The following is an 18,887-nucleotide window of genomic DNA, read 5'->3' on the forward strand; positions in this document are numbered from 1 at the left end:
TATATGCTTCCAAAACCATACTGCAAGCAATGCCCTGTTTTAATTGTTTTATTTAATTAGGCAAGCCAGTTAAGAACAAATTCTTATTTACAAAATGACGTCCTACCCCGGCCAAACCCTAAGGACTCTGGGCCAATTGTGCGCCGCCATATGGGACTCCCAATCACGGCCGATTGTGATACAGCCTCGAATCGAACCAGGGTCTGTAGTGACATCTAACACTGAGATGCAGTGCAGTGGTAATGTAGCCTCGCAGTTTATTTACTGCGTTAGGCAGGTTAACACTGCTATGGGAGTGTGTATTTACAGCAATTATGTTGTAACGACCCTGGGTTGAATGTATTACCTGAAGGTGTATGTTCATTGTATGCATTTATTTCCAAATGGCAGTTGTTGATAAGACCACCAAAGGTGAGGCTACCAGCCTACCTCGCGCGGTTGTCTCCTAGCACGTAACCCTGCGGTTTTGCGCAGACGCAATTGCTTCCCTTTTCGATGTCCCTCTGAATCTGTTCCTTAGCATACGACACCGTTAGCCACTAATTCTCACCGGTCGGCAAGATGTTCAGACCTGTTGTTCGACTTTCAACCTCTGGGGTACGGAGTTTAACGCGGACACGACAATGCTACTCGGGTAGGATTGACTGCAAAGCCTATTGTCTATTTATTCATAAAACGGTTTGCCTTTCGTGTTAGCTTGTTTGCCAGTTGTCCATAGCAAGTAGCCATCAAGCTAACGTTAGTCGTAAATGGTATGTAACGTAACGGTAGTCTAAACAACACTCGACATTATATATAGTTTGCACCTTTAGGCAAATTCGAAGCATTGCGGTAAGAATGAAGTCAAATGTATTCTGATCATACACCGCTGATTAGACTAGATGGCATTAGCTATATAGCTAGCTAAAGCTAAGTCAATGGGACTAACGTTTGCGTCAGGGTGACATTGATTTTCATTTGATCTAAAGTAACATTTCTTGGTGCCCATAAAGTGTAGAGTTTTCACGTTCTTAAATTGATGCCATATCCAGTGTGAATGTATAGAACCATCAGACAGCTAGTTAACTTTAGCATGTGTCCTTGTGATGACCCATGATTCGTTTTTTTGAGGGAGTCACAGCAGTGTTGCCAACTCCTCAGTAAGGAAAGTAGCTATTGGCTGTCCTAAAAGTCGCTAAATGACATCACCTAATTTGCATAATTGGCCATGTGCATGTAATTGTGATGGACGCTGTAGGAGAGAGGAATAACGTAGCCGGAGAGACAAAGTGAGTAAAAAAACACACAAATAATGGTTTAGAACTACAAATTATCTTATCTGTCTCTTTTTCTTACGTCACAATTCCAAACCTCCTCCTTTATCTGGGCTTGGGACTTCGCAAAAGTGATCCAAAAGAGAGACTCTGGCGGAGTTACTTAGTTTTTTATTATTTTTATTTATTTGGTTTGGGTTTTAACCTTATGGTCCATCTAGTCCACTACAAGTCACAGTAAAACATGAACATTTTTAACCATAACATGTTTTACATTTTTATACAATCTAAATGGACCAAAAAGAGACATTAGAAAAAACTGTCAATGGCAATGTGAGAATTATGTTAATGAATCTGGCCCTAATTCAGGTTAATTAAAGAAAAATTCAGACCCCCCTCACTCACACAGGCTGTGCTGGCTCACAGAAAGAGTGGGTCATCGTAATTTTTGTCAAGGCTCTATGGCAGGTTCAGCAACTGAGGGAGTTGACTTAAATGAGTAAGCAGCTGATGTGCCAAAAAGCTGCAAAACATTATCAGGCAGCTGGTGCTCATAGCAAGCCTCACCAGACAGCTTCAGTCCATATTGAATGTACAGGATGGAGTTAAGGGTCTGCAAGGACATCAGATTTCTAAGTTTGCTTTTTACCACTCATCTGGCTGAATACTCTCTCGACTTCCGCATTAGCATTCGAGTGTGGCAAGGACAACACAGACACAGCAGCCATGGCAAGTTCTTGAAACGGGTTGATATCAGCAGCATCCCTGAACTTCCGAAACTCACTCCAGAAGCCCAGTGTGTTTTTTTTTGTCTTGTTCCATTTACTAAGATGGCTGGCACGCCATTGCTGGACAATCTTGTCTATCTCTGCAGGGGAGTAGCCAAGGAGCTTGGCTATTTTTTTATTTCTCCAGGGCTCTTATAGTGCTTTAGCGTTTCCTCCACATTGAAATCTGACATGTACTGCAATGCTTCGATGTTGTCAGGCAGTCTCACCCTCAACTCATTAGTGAGGGAAATGGTGAAGGCTACACACTGCTTTCGGACATTGTTTTCATCCTCAGGCGCAAGGTGGAGCTCCACTGCCTTTGACTTAAAAAGGTAACCAAGGTACGGTTTGGGACTGATGTATCCATCTATTGGCCCTTTGCTTACATCAACATTTGCCAATGGATTCAGCACCCCGCTGCTCACAGACTTGATCAGGCTAACCAAGCTTAACTTCTTGCGTCGAGCCATCCCGGATCCAGGATCGTGAATACAGCCTCAAAGCTCATTACCATAACGCAACGTTAACTATTCATGAAAATCGCAAATGAAATGAAATTAATATGCTAGCTCTCAAGCTTAGCCTTTTGTTAACAACACTGTCATCTTAGATTTAAAATATGCTTCTCAACCATAGCAAAACAAGCATTTGTGTAACAGCTAGCACAGCTAGCGTAGCATTTAGCGTAGCATTTAGCGTTAGCATCAGCAGGCAACATTTTCACAAAAACCAGAAAATATTCAAATGTTTTCAATGAGGAGACTCTCAGTTAGATAGCAAATGCTCAGTTTTTCCTGAAAGATTATTTGTTTAGGAGAAATTGCTCCGTTTGGTGCGTCACGTTTGGCTACCAAAAAAAACCCGAAAATTCCGTCTTCAAAACGCCAAACTTTTTTCCAAATTAACTCCATAATATCGACTGAAACATGGTAAACATTGTTTAGAATCAATCCTCAAGGTGTTTTTCACATATCTCTTCATGATATATCATTCGTTGAAAGCCTCCTCTCAATCACTGGATGACTGCGTGCAGCTTGTAGATTACGCACCAATTTAGACAAAGGACACCGGGCGGACCCCTGGTAAATGTAGTCTCTTATGGCCAATCTTCCAATGATATGCCTACAAATACGTCACAATGCTGCAGACACCTTGGAGAAACGATAGAAAGGGCAGGCTCATTCCCGGCGCATTCACAGCCATATAAGGAGACAATGGGAAACAGAGCTTCAAAAATTCTGCCCATTTCCTGGTTGAAGTTTCATCTTGGTTTCGCCTGTAGCATGAGTTCTGTGGCACTCACAGATAATATCTTTGCAGTTTTGGAAACCTAAGAGTGTTTTCTTTCCAAAGTTGCCAATTATATGCATAGTCGAGCATCTTTTCGTGACAAAATATTGCGCTTAAAACGGGCACGTTTTTTTATCCATAAATTAAAAGAGCGCCCCCTATATCCAAGAAGTTAAGAGGATCTACTGGCTCTCCCTCAAAAGCCTTGATGGCCAACTGTACCTCACCCAGCACTGACTTCAGAAAAGCCAGATACAATATGTTTTGAGGATCACTGTACATGGAGTATAAAACCTCAGCCATGTAGCAGTGTTCACTGGACTTGGTGACTGCGAAATGCAGCCTAAGCTCCTCCCACTGGTCCAAAATGCGTGAAACCGCAGAGTCAATGGAGAGCTAACGTGTGGCACACACCTTGGTTATCTGTAAAGGTTTCTCCCCACAGTTGTTGGTCTCATATGGCCTTGTAGGCCTCCCTGCACTTTGGAGACACTAAAAACCAGTTACGTCTCTCGTACCAAGTACTCCACACTACGGGGGATGGTGTCATTGGAAGCATGACTTACAGCAAGCTGCAGAGAGTGGCACACACAGCGAATAAGAACCAGATATGAGGATATACTCCTCCTTCAGCACTTTATGGACCCCATTGTTAATCCCCGTCATAAGAGGCATTCAGTCCCTATCCCCAGGAGTTTCTCTTAAGACACCACTTCTCGAGGAAAGCCACAATAGCACGGGCTATAGATTTGGTATCTCCAACTCAACATGCCCCAGAAATGTTGATACAATTGTCTGCTTGGTCTCACTAAAGTACCTTATCACAACTCCCAGGTACTTAGAAACACTTACATCCATGGACTCATCGAGGAGGCTGAAACGCTGGTCACCCACATCTGCGACCAACTCTTTCAGAAAGTGTGGTGCTAGAACACCATTAATCATTTCTGTGCACTTTGTCCTGTGCATTTTGAAGTGGGTAGCAGCAGTGGAGTCTGAGAAAGCTCTACATGCTTCTCTAATGTGATCACATGCCCGCATGGTACAGTGTTCAGTGATAGCTAATGCCATGGTGGCCTCAGCATTTTTTGCAGAGAAGTTTTTTTTAACCATAAATGGCAACTTGTTTTGGGTGGAACTGTTATAAAGGCTCTGCCTTTTGAGTATGTTTAAGATTTTTTTTTACATCACTATGTTTAGTGTAGAAATCAGCCTTACAATACAAGAGGTATACCTGTGTATCATCTCCAATAAATGGCTTCAACCAGCCTTTGAATTCCGGGTTTGATTCCCACTCCTTTCTGTATTTTTGAGTGTACAGTTTAGACTGAGACATGAGCTAGCCAGCTAGATGTTTAGCTTATGTCACAGAGAGGCACACACACACAGTGTACAAGGTGAGTAAGTGACTGAGGCTGTGTGAGTCAAATGCAGTGATTTATTTTTTGTGCAGTGATTTTATTTTAGACGGAACAATTTACATTTACATCCCGCCCTGAATGTAAGTCAGGGTGTGATCAGCCAGCGGCGGCTTCCCGCATGCGTGATTCATTTGCAGTCTGGACGCGGAGGGGTCAACATCTCCTGCTCTGACTGCAGCTGGGAGGGACTGCTGCGTGAGGACTGGGCCGTCTGAGTGCTTTGGGACGGGGGTGGGGCCCACAGCAGCACCCGCTGCTCGTTGAGAAGAGTAAGAACAATACGTGCTTTCACGTCGGTCTCCAATAACACCAGGAAAAAGTCATTAAATTTGTCTCTAGTCAAAAAAGTTGTTTTTAAATGTGTGGCTAGAGGGGTCTGAATGCTCGCTAAATATAGCGACAAAGTCGTTAAGTTGGCAACAATGGTGCGCAACAATGCGCAGAAACTCTAGACCTTGCGGTCAAACCAGTGTATGGTCATGTCCTACACCATCTACTGCTCTTGATCTGGGATAGTGCAGAGAGCTGCCCGGTGACACGAGCCTACCAGACGAGCTAAATTACTTCTATGCTCGCTTTGAGGCAATAACACTGAAACATGTATGAGAGCATCAGCTGTTCCGGATGACTGTGATCATGCTCCTTTTTATTAAAATTTAGGCAAGTCAGTTAAGAACAAATTCTTATTTTCAATGGCGGCCTAGGAACAGTGTTAACTGCCTTGTTCAGGGGCAGAACAGATTTTTTTTTTTTTACCTTGTCAGCTCAGGGATTCGATCATGCAACCTTTTGGTTACTAGTCCAACGCTCTAATCACTAGGCTACCTGCCATTCTCCACAGCCGACGTGAGTAAGACCTTTAAAACAGGTCAACATTCACAAGGCCGCAGGGCCAGACTGATAACCAGGACGTGAATTCTGAGCATGCGCTGACCAACTGGCAAGTGACTTCACTAACATTTTCAACTTCTCCCTGTCCGAGTCTGTAATACCAACATGTTTCAAGCAGACCACCATAGTCCCTGTGCCAAAGAACACAAAGGTAACCTGCCTAAATGACTACCGACCCGTAGCACTGACGTCTGTAGCCATGAAGTGCTTTGAAAGGCTGGTCATGGCTCACATCACCATTATCCCAGAAACCCTAGACCCACTCCAATTTGCATACTGCCCTAACAGATCCACAGATGATGCAATCTCTCTTGCACTCCACACTACCCTTTCCCACCTGGACAAAAGGAACACATATGTGAGAATGCTATTCATTGACTACAGCTCAGCGTTCAACACCATAGTGCCCTCAAAGCTCATCAATAAGGTAAGGACCCTGGGACTAAACACCTCCTTCTGAAACTGGATCCTGGACTTCCTGACGGGCCACACCCAGGTGGTAAGGTTAGGTAACAGCACATCCGCCACGCTGATCCTCAACACGGAGGCCCCTCAGGGGGGGTCCCCTCATGCTCAGTCCCCTCCTGTACTCCCTGTTCACTCATGACTTCACGGCCAGGCACGACTCCAACACCATCAAGTTTGCAGATGACACAACAGTGACAACGATGAGACAGCCTGTAGGGAGGAGGTCAGAAACCTGGCCGTGTGGTGCCATGACAACAACCTCTCCCTCAACGTGATCAAAGTGGCTACTGCCAACACACTGTCAATGACACTGACTCTACTCCAGCCACTTTAATCATGGGAATTGATGGGAAATGATGTAAATATATCACTAGCCACTTTAAACAATGCTACCTTATATAATGTTACTTACCCTACATTGTTCATCTCATATGCATACGTTGATACTGTACTCTATATCATCGACTGCATCCTTATGTAATACATGTACCACTTTAACTATGCCACTTGGTTTACATACTTATCTCATATGTATATACTGTACTCGATATCATCTACTGTATCTTGCCTATGCTGCTCTGTACCATCACTCATTCATATATCCTTATGTACATATTCTTTATCCCCTTACACTGTGTATAAGACAGTAGTTTTTTTTGGAATTGTTAGTTAGATTACTTGCTTTTTATTACTGCATTGTCGGAACTAGAAGCACAAGCATTTCGCTACACTCGCATTAACATCTGCTAACCATGTGTATGTGACAAATAAAATTTGATTTGATTTGATTGTGGAATACAGGAAAAGGAGTACCGAGCGCGCCCCCATTCTCATCGACAGGGCTGTAGTGGAGCAGGTTGAGAGCTTCAAGTTCCTTGGTATCCACATCACCAACAAACTAACATGTTCCAAGCACACTAAGACAGTCATGAAGAGGGCACGACAAAACCTATTCCCCCTCGGGAGACTGAAAAGATTTGGCATGGGTCCTCAGATCCTCAAAACGTTCTACAGCTACACCATCGAGAGCATCCTGGCTGGTTGCATCACTATCTCGTATGGCAACTGCTCGGCCTCTGACTGCAAGGCACTACAGAGGCTAGTGCGTACGGCCCATTACATCACTGGAGCCAAGATTCCTGCCATCCAGGACCTCTATTCCAGGCGGTGTCAGAGGATGGCCCTAAAAACGGTCAGACTCCAGCCACCCTAGTCATAGACTGTTCTCTGCTACCGCATGGCAAGCGGTACCACCGGAGCACCAAGTCCAGGTCCAAGAGGCTTCTAAACAGCTTCTACCCCCAAGCCATAAGCCTCCTGAACATTTAATCAAATGGCTACCCTGATTACTTGTATCCCGCTGCCTTTTTATACTGCTGCTACTCATCTATGCATAGTCACTTTAATAACTCTACATGTACATATTACCTCAACTAACATTGACTCTGTACTGGTACCCCCTGTATATAGCCTCACTATTCTTATTTTACATTGTTTATTTTAAAGTTAATACATTTTTTAAAACTGCATTGTTGGTTAGGGCTTGTAAGTAAGTGTGACAAATACAATTTCATTTGATATTGCAATTATGCATGTGATGTTTACAGGTCAGTTTCCCTTGAATAGATCTTAGTGGAGCACACAGGCAAAGTCCTCAAAACAACACCCTGGGCTGCAAAAATTGCATTTGAAATCAGCTGGTAGTGAGATGACATGTCTGACAGCAGCTATAGGTTATGGCTCACCTGCTTTTTCATGAGAATTGAAGTGTGTATGTATGCATTTTTTTTTCTTCAGTCAAGCATCTACAAATAGGCCTCGACCTCTGATCTAATGTTTGTTTTCTTTGTTGCAGCTCCTTTGGCCTCCCGATGCTACTCCCATGCCAAGGTGGAGACAGATGAGGAGTTCGATGCCCGTTGGGTCACTTATTTCAGCAAGCCAGACATTGATGCCTGGGAGCTGAAGAAAGGTGATCTTCTAAAGAATATTGAAAATACGTCTGCGTCTTTTTACGAAGGTCTACAGTAATCTTTCTGTTTGAGTTGGAGACTAATGGATAGACACATTTTCTAAAAATAAAATTGAAACTATCAAATTTGAGAAAATGTATAACGGTGTATGCTTGAATCCCATTCCACATCCCATAGGCATGAACACACTAATTGGCTATGACCTGGTACCTGAACCCAAAATCCTCGACTCAGCTCTTCGTGCTTGCCGAAGGTTGAATGACTTGGCCAGTGCTATCCGCATCCTCGAGGCAGTCAAGGTGAGCTACACAGCTTCCCCTACCAACTCCTAGTGAAGTCATCTCAATAAAATAAACATGTGTGTGTGTGTATATATTCTGGAATTGTATAAGTGCAGTCAGTGATCAGACCCCTTGACATTTCCACATTGTTATGATAATTTAATCAATTTTAGATTAAGGCTATTTCCCCCCCCCCCTCAAGCTACACACAATAATGAAAGCTAAAACGGGTATTAAAATAAACATACCTTATTTGCATAATTATTCAGACCATTTGCTATGAGACTTGAAATTGAGCTCAGGGTGCATCCTGTTTCCATTGAGCATCCTTGATGTTTCTTCAACTTGGAGTCCACCAGTGGTAAATTCTATTGATTGGACATGATTTGGAAAGGAGCTCCGGGACAGGATTGTGTTGAGGCAGAGATCTGGGGAATGTCTGCAGCATTGTCTGCAGCACTCTACCTTTATGGTAGAGTGGCCAGACGGAAACCGCCACTCAGTAAAAAGGCATATGACAGCCCGCTATGAGTTTGCCAAAAGGCACCTAAAAGCACTCTCAACCTTGTTTCTCATGGTGTTTCTGGTCTGATGAAACCAAGGTTGAACTATTTTGCCTGAATGCCAAGCGTCACGTCTGGAGGAAACCTGGCACCATCACTACAGTGACGCATGGTGGTGGCAAAACCATGTTGTGGGTATGTTTTTCAGTGGTAGGGACTGGGAGACTTGTCAGGATCAAGGGAAAGATGAACGGAGGAAAGTACAAAACCTTGAACTCCAGAGCACTCAGGACCGTAAGCACACAGCCAAGAGAATGCAGGGGTGGCTTCGGGACAAGTCTCTGAATCTCCTTTTGTGGCCCATCCAGAGCCCGGACTTGAACCCGATCGAACATCTCTGGAGAGACCTGAAAATAGCTGTGCAGCAACGCTCCCCATCCATCCTGACATGGCATGAGGATCTGCAGAGAAGAATGTGAGAAACTCCCCAAATACAGGTGTGCCAAGCTTGTAGCCTCATATCCAAGAAGACTCGGCTGTAATCGCTGCCAAAGGTGCTTAAAAAATTACTGAGTAAAGGGTCTGAATACATATGTTAATTATTTTTATATTGAGAGATTGATAAATCAAATTTGTAAACCTGTTTGCTTTGTCATTATGGGGTGTTGTGTGTGTGTGTGTGTGTAGATTGAGGGGGAGGAAACAACTTACATTACAGCCTTATTCTAAAATGGATGAAACTGGAAAAAGGTCAAGGGGTCTGAATACTTTCTGACTGCACTGTATTAGGATCCCCATTAGCTGTCGTGAAAGCAGTAGCTACACTTCACGGGGTCCACACATTAAACATGACATAATACAGAGCATTATTAGACAAGAACTGCTCAAGGACAGAACTACACTGGATATACTCACTGCTTTTATATCATATGTCCAAATGGAAAATAATTTCAATTTTTGCATTGTAATTTCAGAAAATGTCCATAATATACGGAACAAAAATATAAATGCAACATGTAAAGCATTGGACCCATGTTTCATGAGCTGAAATAAAATCCCAGAAATAGAGTTTCTGTCTGTAATAAATCTCTTTGTAGGGGAAATGCATTCTGATTGGGTGGGCCTGGCTCCCAAGTGGGTGGGCCTATTGCAATTCACCTAGCTTCCACATGGGTGAGACATTCTACATGTTTATCATTTTCGGGTGTTTTTGTTCCAGATGGTTAAATTTGAAAATTGTACAGATTACTGAGCATAAATGATTTAAATGGCTTCCATTCACAGACAAATTCACTAATAAAGTACATTTAACTTTCCAGTAGCTTTGTAAAACACTGCTTATTTCAGGGGAACTGTACTATTGACTTTTAGGGTTTTGGCTATTTCTTATATTTGGTGGAAGCAGACTTTAATCCTCACATGAACCACCTAGCTGTACAAAAAGAACAGTCAAACTCCTTAATTAGTAGGTGTACTAATTAGAGGTCGACCGATTATGATTTTAACGCCGATACCGATTTATTGGAGGACCAAAAAAAGCCAATGCCGATTTTAATTTATTTGTAATAATGACAATTACAACAATACTGAATGAACACTTTTTAACTTAATATAATACATCAATAAAATCAATTTAGCCTCAAGTAAATAAGGAAACATGTTGGTTTAAATAATGCAAAAACAAAGTGTTGGAGAAGTAAAAGTGCAATCTGTGCCATGTAAAAAAGCTAACGTTTGAGTTCCTTGCTCAGAACATGAGAACATATGAAAGCTGGTGGTTCCTTTTAACATGAGACTTCAATATTCCAAGCTAAGAGGTTTTAGGTTGTAGTTAATATAGTATTTATAGGACTATTTCTCTCTATACCATTTCTATTTCATATACCTATGACTATTGGATGTTCTTATAGGCACATTAGTATTGCCAGTGTAACAGTGTAGCTTCCGTCCCTCTCCTCGCTCCTACCTGGGCTCGAACCAGGAACACATCGACAACAGCCACACTCGACACAGCGTTACTCATCGCTCCACAAAAGCCGCGGCCCTTGCAGAGCAAGGAGATGAACTACTCCAAGTCTCAGAGCGAGTGACGTTTTGAAATGCTATTAGCGCACTCCCAGCTAACTAGCGAGCCATTTCACATTGGTTACACCAGCCATATAGGCTTGAAGTCATAAACAGCGCTGTGCTTGCGAAGAGCTGCTGGCAAAACGCACAAAAGTGCTGTTTGAATGAATGCTTACGAGCCTGCTGCTGCCTACCATCGCTCAGACTGCTCTATCAAATCATAGACTTAATTATAACATGATAACACACAGAAATACGAGCCTTAGGTCATTAATATGGCTGACTCCGGAAACAAAACGTTTATTCTGTCAGTGAAATACAATACCGTTCCGTATTTTATCTAACGGGTGCCATCCCTAAGTCTAAATATTCTTGTTACATTGCACAACCTTCAATGTTATGTCATAATTACGTAAAATTCAGGCAAATTAGTTGGCAATGAGCCAGGCAGCCCAAACTGTTGCATATACCCTGACTCTGCGTGCAATGAACACAAGAGAAATTACACAATTTCACCTGGTTAATATTGCCTGCTAACCTGGATTTCTTTTAGCTAAATATGCAGGTTTAAAAATATACTTCTGTGTATTGATTTTAAGAAAGGCATTGGTGTTTTATGGTTAGGTACAGGCGTCCAACGATTGTGCTTTTTTCGCAAATACGCTTTTGTTAAATCGATTATATGCAACGCAGGACACGCTAGATAAACTAGTAATATCATCAACCATGTGTAGTTACAACTAGGGATTATGATTGTTTTTTTTATTTTTATAACAAGTGTAATGCTAGCTAGCAACTTATCTTGGCTTCTACTGCATTTGTGTAACAGGCAGGCTCCTCGTGGAGTGCAATGTCTTTTACCCTTATTGGAATGTATAGGCCACCTTCCACCAAGTGTTTTTTGATCAGTTTAATAACATGCTTAGGGAATGTGATTTTGGGAAAGAGGTCATCTTAATGGGAGATTTTAACATTCATTATGAAGACAAGTCTTGTAGGAAAACCCTCAAACGGATCACTAATACCTTTGACCTTACACAGCTAGTTAAAGGGCCAACGAGGGTGACCTGTTGCGCTAAAACACAAATTGATTTGGTGTTCAGTTATAAACCATTAAATATGGTTATTGGGCTATCTGATCATGATCTGACACTTATAGCCAGAAAGCTGTCTAAGAGCAGGTTTAACCTCTACTGTTAGAAAGCCGGATCAACTAAGAATACTTGAGTGAATTACACTATTTTGAAAATGCAATTTAAGGGAATTTCACTGGAATGATCTCTTGTCGTATACAGACGTGGAAGCTGATAGTCAGGTTTTTCTATCCACAATCCAGACTACATTACATGGTTTCCTAAAGAAAATCAAATCCAAACCTGGCCAAGAGAGCACTCTTCCTTGGCTAAATGGAGAAATCTGGAAATTGATGAAAGAACGAGATTATGCTCTAAAAATAGCCCTAAGATCCAAATTGGAGCATGACAGGCGTAGGTTTAACAACAATAACAATGTAACACAGGATGCAATAGCAATAGCCTTCAATTCCTACTTTATTGACTCTGTCAGGGTACTGACACAGAACCCCTTCACTGGTTTATTGGGCTCAGTGCTAGTGAATGACGCTCAACCTAAGGAAGGTTTCTGAGTCAAAGGTGAACAAGGTGATTAGCTCACTAAAGAACTCTAACGCCAAAGATGTGTTTGGGCTGGACTCTACCTTAAACTACAAAGAGTCACTCATTGGCCCCATTACTAAGGTCACCAACACATCTATTGGTCTCTGGGTGTTTCCAAGGGTATGGAAGTCGGCCATAATAACGGCCATCTTTAAATCGGGCGACCCTGCTGACGTGAGTAACTACAGGCCCATTAGTATACTACATGTGGTGTCAAAGGTTGTTGAAAAGTGTAGCAGAACAACTGATTACCCACCTCAACAGCCCCTTCACATTACACTCCATGCAGTTTGGCTTCAGAGCGAAACACTCTGTGAAGTTCAAGATGGACAAAGGGGGCGTTGTTGGGGCTGTGTTTCTGGACCTAAGGAAGGCTTTTGATACTGTTAACCATGGGTCTCATCACAAAATTGTCCAAGTTCAACTTTTCCCCCGATGCCTTGATGGATGGAATCATACCTTAAAGGCAGAACTCCGAGTGAGCAATGAGCTGTCGCCCACTCTTAGCTATAATGTGAGCGTGCCCCAAGGGTCAATACTGGGGCCCCTCCTGTTCAGCCTGTACATTAATGATCTGCCTTCTGTCTGTACTGGGTCTGACGTTCAAATGTATGCAGATGATAGTGATGTTTGCTCTTTGCATGCACATAACAAGCTGCACAAGAACTCACTACTGTAATGGTCCAGGTTACAAAGTGGCTCAGTTACTAGTGTTTGCATCTCAATATGAAAAACGTTTGCATGTTCTTCACAGAGGGCAACAGATGCTACTGAGCCAGATGTCTGTGTCAGGGGAGAAGCTCCAGGGGGTATCTGATTTTAAGTACCTTGGCATCATACTTGATTCCAACCTCTTAAAAAGCATGTGGGGGGAAAAAACAATTCAACCTAGCTAATTTCCGTATTATATGAAATTGTTTGACTACAGAGGTAGCAAAACTGTACTTCAAATCTATGATACTCCCCCACTTAACATACTGCTTGACTAGTTGGGCCCAAGCTTGCTGTACAACATTAAAACCTATTCAGTCTGTCTACAAACAGGCTCTCAAAGTGCTTGATAGGAAGCCCAATAGCCATCATCACTGTTACATCCTCAGAAAACATGAGCTCCTGAGTTGGGAAAATCTTGTGCAATACACTGCATGTCTTGTATTCAAGATCCTAAATGACCTGGCTCCCCCTCCACTCATTATTTTTGTTAAACAGAAAACCCAAACATATGGCAGCAGATCCACAAGGTCTGCCATGAGAGGTGACTGTATAGTTCCCTTAAGGATAAGCATCTTTAGTAAATCCGCTTCCTCTGTGAGAGCTTCCCATGTCTGGAATATACTGCCATCAGACACACAACTGCACCACATATCACACTTTCACAAAATGTATGAATACATGGCCAAAGGTCAATCAGATTTGTGATCATAATCCCTAGCTGTGTATTGCCGCTTTCCATGTTGTCTGTTGTCTGTAGCTTGTGAGGTGTGGAAACACTGTTGCTTTTATGAATTTTGTGTTGCTGCTTTTTGTTCTGTTGCTCTGTCTGTTTGCTACATCTTGCTTGTCCTATGTTGCTCTGCGTGTGCTCACTGCTCAATGATTGTCTATATTGTAATTGTTTTTAATAACCTGCCCAGGGACTGCGGTTGAAAATTAGCCGGTTGGCTAAAACCGGCACTTTTACTGAAACGTTGATTAATGTGCACTGTCCCTGTAAAAATAAACTCAAACTCAATCAAATGTATTTATATAGCCCTTCGTACATCAGCTGACCTCTCAAAGTGCTGTACAGAAACCCAGCCTAAAACCCCAAACAGCAAGCAATGCAGGTGTTGAAGCATATTGGCTAGGAAAAACTCCCTAGAAAGGCCGAAACCTAGAGGAACCAGGCTATGAGGGGTGGCCAGTCCTCTCTTCTGGCTGTGCCGGGTGGAGATTATAACAGAACATGGCCAAGATGTTCAAATGTTCATAAATGACCAGCGTGGTCAAATAATAGGTCTGGGACAGGTCAGGATTCCATAGCCGCAGTGAGAGGCGGGTGGTTTGAGCATTGGACTGGGTTAACTGCCTGAACAAGGCAGTTAACCCACTGTTCCTAGGCTGTCATTGAAAATAATGTGTCGTTAACTGACTTGCCTAGTTAAATAAATGTATTTAAAAAAAAAATAGATGTAAAAAAACAGCAAAATCGGCGCCCCAAAAATACAGATTTCCGATTGTTATGAAAACTTAATCGGGCATTCCGATTAATCGGTCAACCTTTAGTACTAATTTCTCACTTTCAACGTAGCGGACATTTTAATTTTATTTGACTAGCCGGAAGGTTCACAGCATAATCTATTTTTATGCAATACTGAATTTAAAAAAATGCAACGATTTCAATGAGTTACAGTTCATATATAAGGAAATCTGTCAATTAAAGTTAATTGGGCCCTAATCTATGGATTCACATGACTGGGCAGGGGCACAGCATGGGTGGGCCTGGGAGGGCATAGGTCCAGCTAATCAGACAGTTTTTCCCCACAAAGGGGCTTTATTACAGACAGAAATACTACTGTTTCATCAGCAGATCGGGTGGCTGGTCTCAGACAATCCCGCAGGTGAAGAAGCCAGATGTGGAGGTCCTGGGCTAGTGCGGTTACACGTGGTTGTGAGACCTGTTGGGACGTACTGCTAAATTCTCTAAAATGTTGTTGGAGGCAGCTTATGGTAGAGAAACGAACATTAAATTCTCTGGCAACAGCTCTGGTTGACATTCCTGTTTTCAGTATGCCAATTGCACGCTCCCTCAACTTGAGACATCTGTGGCATTGTGTTGTGACAAAACTGCACATTTGAGTGGCCTTGTGTCCCCAGCACAAGGTGCACCTGTGTAATGATCATGCTGTTTAATCAGCTTCTTTATATGCCACACCTGTCAGGTGGATGGATTATCTTGGCAAAGCAGCAATGATAGGGCGGCAGGTAGCCTAGTGGTTAGAGTGTTTGGACTAGTAACTGAAAGGTTGCAAGATTGAATCTCCGAGCTGACAAGGTAGAAATCTGTCGTTCTGCCCCTGAACAAGGCAGTTAGCCTAGGAACAGTGGGTTGTCATTGAAAATAAGAATTTGTTCTTAACTGACTTGCCTAGTTAAATAAAGTTAAAATAAAAAGATGCTCACTAACAGGGATGTAAACATTTGAGAAAAATGCACTTTGTGCATATGGAACATTTCTGGGATCTTATTTCAGCTCATGGGACCAACACTTTACATGTTGCGTTTATATTTTTGTTCTGTATGTCACTTTCTTGTGAAAAGGTGTTAACATGTCAAATAAGTTGGATTTCATTTTGAATTTATTCACATAATATACTAGTAATTTAGGAAACTTCTGGAGTCTTCAACCTGTATGCCTTTTTTGTAATATTCCCTATGGTGAACTTGATCATCCTCTCTTTGTAACAGGACAAATCTGGTCCCCACAAAGATATCTACCCATACCTGATTCAAGAACTGCAGCCCACTCTGATTGAGCTGGGTATCTCCACACCTGAGGATCTGGGCATGGACATATTATAGACATCCTCTGGGTGAGTGCTTACACATTGAAAAACAAATGCTCTGATGCCCTCAAAAGCATCTTAAGGCTAAGTTCATCGTTACAACCTTTTGTAGGGGCATCATTAAATCTCCAAGTTGTGTCCCAACATTTTTATTGAAGTTGCACTTAAACATTTTATTTACCAACTGCCTCAGACCACTTGTAGAAGAGCGACGTGCACCGTTAAATGTGTTTTCCCCCTACCGTGTGACGTTATACACAGATCTCTGTGAAACAGAATCAAAATGTTTATCAGTCTTTGTGACCCCAGATAACTTAACAAAGTTGAATGCAAATACAAAGTTGCCAATGTCTCTAAATGTTAAACAAGCGAAGGATCAAGATCTTCACATGAAACCTGAGATGACTGCATCAAAAGACAAATAGTCTACCTACAGTATAGGCTACATTCGCCTATATTGAAATCATGTTCATTCAAGTTTTAATTAGTGCATTAGAATAAGCTGCTTCAATATTAGCAGCTGTAGGTGATAATCTCTAGGAGCTGATACAGCGTCAGTATTGTGGAATAATTCTGTTAAGGTGCAATGTGCAGAAAATCGCTCTGCCATTTCCTGGTTGCTAAAATTCAAATAGTTATGTTTAGAGAATCATTGTACTGCTCTGAAATAACTTTTCCATAACCAAAAATAGTCCATCAATTTGAAGCTGGTGTACAAAACCAAAAGATGCTAAAGCTAAACTTAAGACCGGGAAGCATAGATATAGCGCACATAACAGATCTACCACTTCTTAGACTTGTTTTCAATGAGTGACAGATCTATAACCCATTTCTATGTGAACTTGGTTAGGTTGCCCAGAAAGTTACGTACTGCAGCTTTAAGGTAAGATTTTAATGGAGAAAGCTGGCCCGAGAGCAGCGCTGCCTTGCTTTCGATCCTATCAGTATATACACATGCCTCAACGACACACTTAAGAGAACGTTCTCTCTGCATGCTGTTTTGGGAAACGCATGTTACATCTTCGGGCCCTTTACAGTTCTTAATTTTAAATAATTAAACATTTCCTTTTCATTTCCCCTCAGGTCATCTGGTGTCCAACAAGATGAACCACTTCTCTTCAAGTCTCTGCCTTGTCCTGGTGTCTGATGTTGATTTAATCCACACTCTCCTGTTGTGTACAAAATTATGGAATTAATAAAGAAATATCTATTGATTCTGCTGTCTCAATGGTAAGGTTGATTTACTGGCATGTAACCCATTCATTCAAATGTCTTAATGTTCAATTTACAAACACTTTTGTTCAATTAAATCCATTATAGGCTTTTTTCAGACCACTGACATACACAACACACTGATAACCTTATGTTTACATGAACATATGGCAGACCCAAAAATGTAACATATCTAGTAGTATGTACTTTGATGCACCTCAGAACACTGCTGGGTTGAAACTGATAAGATAGTACAAGAAAGTTGAGGACAAAGGGATCAATTCCAACAATGGGTTTGGTCAGTGTTCACTTTGATTCGATGCAGAGGGGTCCTGTTATTCTGTCAGGTTTTGCACTAGATCTCAAACCCTTCTCTCGGTAGGGTGTTCAGCGGGTAGCTTCGCCCACGGCTGGCTTTTACATGTCAGTCATTGCTTATGGACCGGTTTTCGAAAGATATGGCCCTTACCTCTCATTTTAGCGAACTAATCTTCCAAATAAAACACTACATACTATAACATTAGCTAGCAGACTTGCACAGATCCATATGCTGTGTGCTTCCTCCCAGTTAATGTTACACATGCTAGATTGCTAAATAGCACTGGTGGTCGTCTTCCTTAACAAGTGCTGTGATATGGCTGTGTGGAAACACTAACCCTAAAGGTGTTTATTTAACCATTTTGTTTTTTCAAAATGATTTCACGCTGATATGAATGATAACATGCGTTCCATATTTCCCAAACCTTACCGCAAGCGATGTGTGTTAACATTAAGGGCTATCTTCGGGGCTCTTAACAAAAGGCCCCGGGAAGAAGTTTCCATCAATAGGTGCTAGCCTCAAGGTAGTCTTGCACTCTGTTAGGTGGCCCCTTTTTGTTGAATATTGCACTGATCTGACACAATTTGATAATGACATTGATAACTGATTGGCTTCTTTTTATGCAGTTACGGAACAAGTGTTATTTTCTCAGGAAGGCCAAGTCTCAATATTTTGTCTGTTACCACTGATAACCTGAATGACCCTAGAAAGATTTGGAAGGCTTAAGTATGTCTGGAAACAGTAATGTTAATGAATTACTGTCATGTGTATTGAAGGACTGTTGCTGTATATGACAACTGAAATGTTTCAATGAGCACTTTGTATCATCTAGTAGGCTGTTTGATTCAGTGCTCTCTGTCTCTGTACAACCCTGTGTGGATGAACCAGCGAGAGGTGGTCAAAAATGTTGAGCTTTTTGCCATTCTACATGCAGGAGGTACATAAAGCCCTGAACTCCTTAGATCAGAGAAATTCTGCAGGTCCTGATCTTCTTTATCCCTGCTTTTTAAATCTAGCAGCTGATTTCATAGCTGAACCACTTACAAATCTGTTCACTCTAACCCTGGAATATAATGAAATTCCAAAGATCTGGGAATCAGCATTTGTCCTACCACTTTTAAAAGGGGGAGCTCCAACTCTTAAATAATTATAGGCCAATCTCAAATCTGTCACCCCTGTTGAATACTTGAAACCCTTGAGTGAGCAGCTAAGTTTTTA

The 18,887-nt window shown here is 41.9% G+C and overlaps 1 protein-coding gene across 1 annotated transcript; it reads left to right on the plus strand.

Moving 5' to 3' along the window:
* The first annotated feature begins 467 nt into the window (after nt 1–467).
* LOC112249137 (cytochrome c oxidase subunit 5A, mitochondrial) lies at nt 468–17,352 on the plus strand. The gene is made up of 5 exons (XM_024418803.2): nt 468–634; nt 7,949–8,065; nt 8,244–8,365; nt 16,041–16,165; nt 17,222–17,352. The coding sequence occupies exons 1-4, from the start codon at nt 562–564 to the stop codon at nt 16,152–16,154; spliced, it is 426 nt and encodes a 141-aa protein (XP_024274571.1). The 5' UTR covers nt 468–561; the 3' UTR covers nt 16,155–16,165; nt 17,222–17,352.
* The last annotated feature ends 1,535 nt before the right edge of the window (nt 17,353–18,887 follow it).

The sequence above is a fragment of the Oncorhynchus tshawytscha genome, linkage group LG04 (assembly GCF_018296145.1).
Source record: "Oncorhynchus tshawytscha isolate Ot180627B linkage group LG04, Otsh_v2.0, whole genome shotgun sequence".
Taxonomy (NCBI): Eukaryota; Metazoa; Chordata; class Actinopteri; order Salmoniformes; family Salmonidae; genus Oncorhynchus; species Oncorhynchus tshawytscha.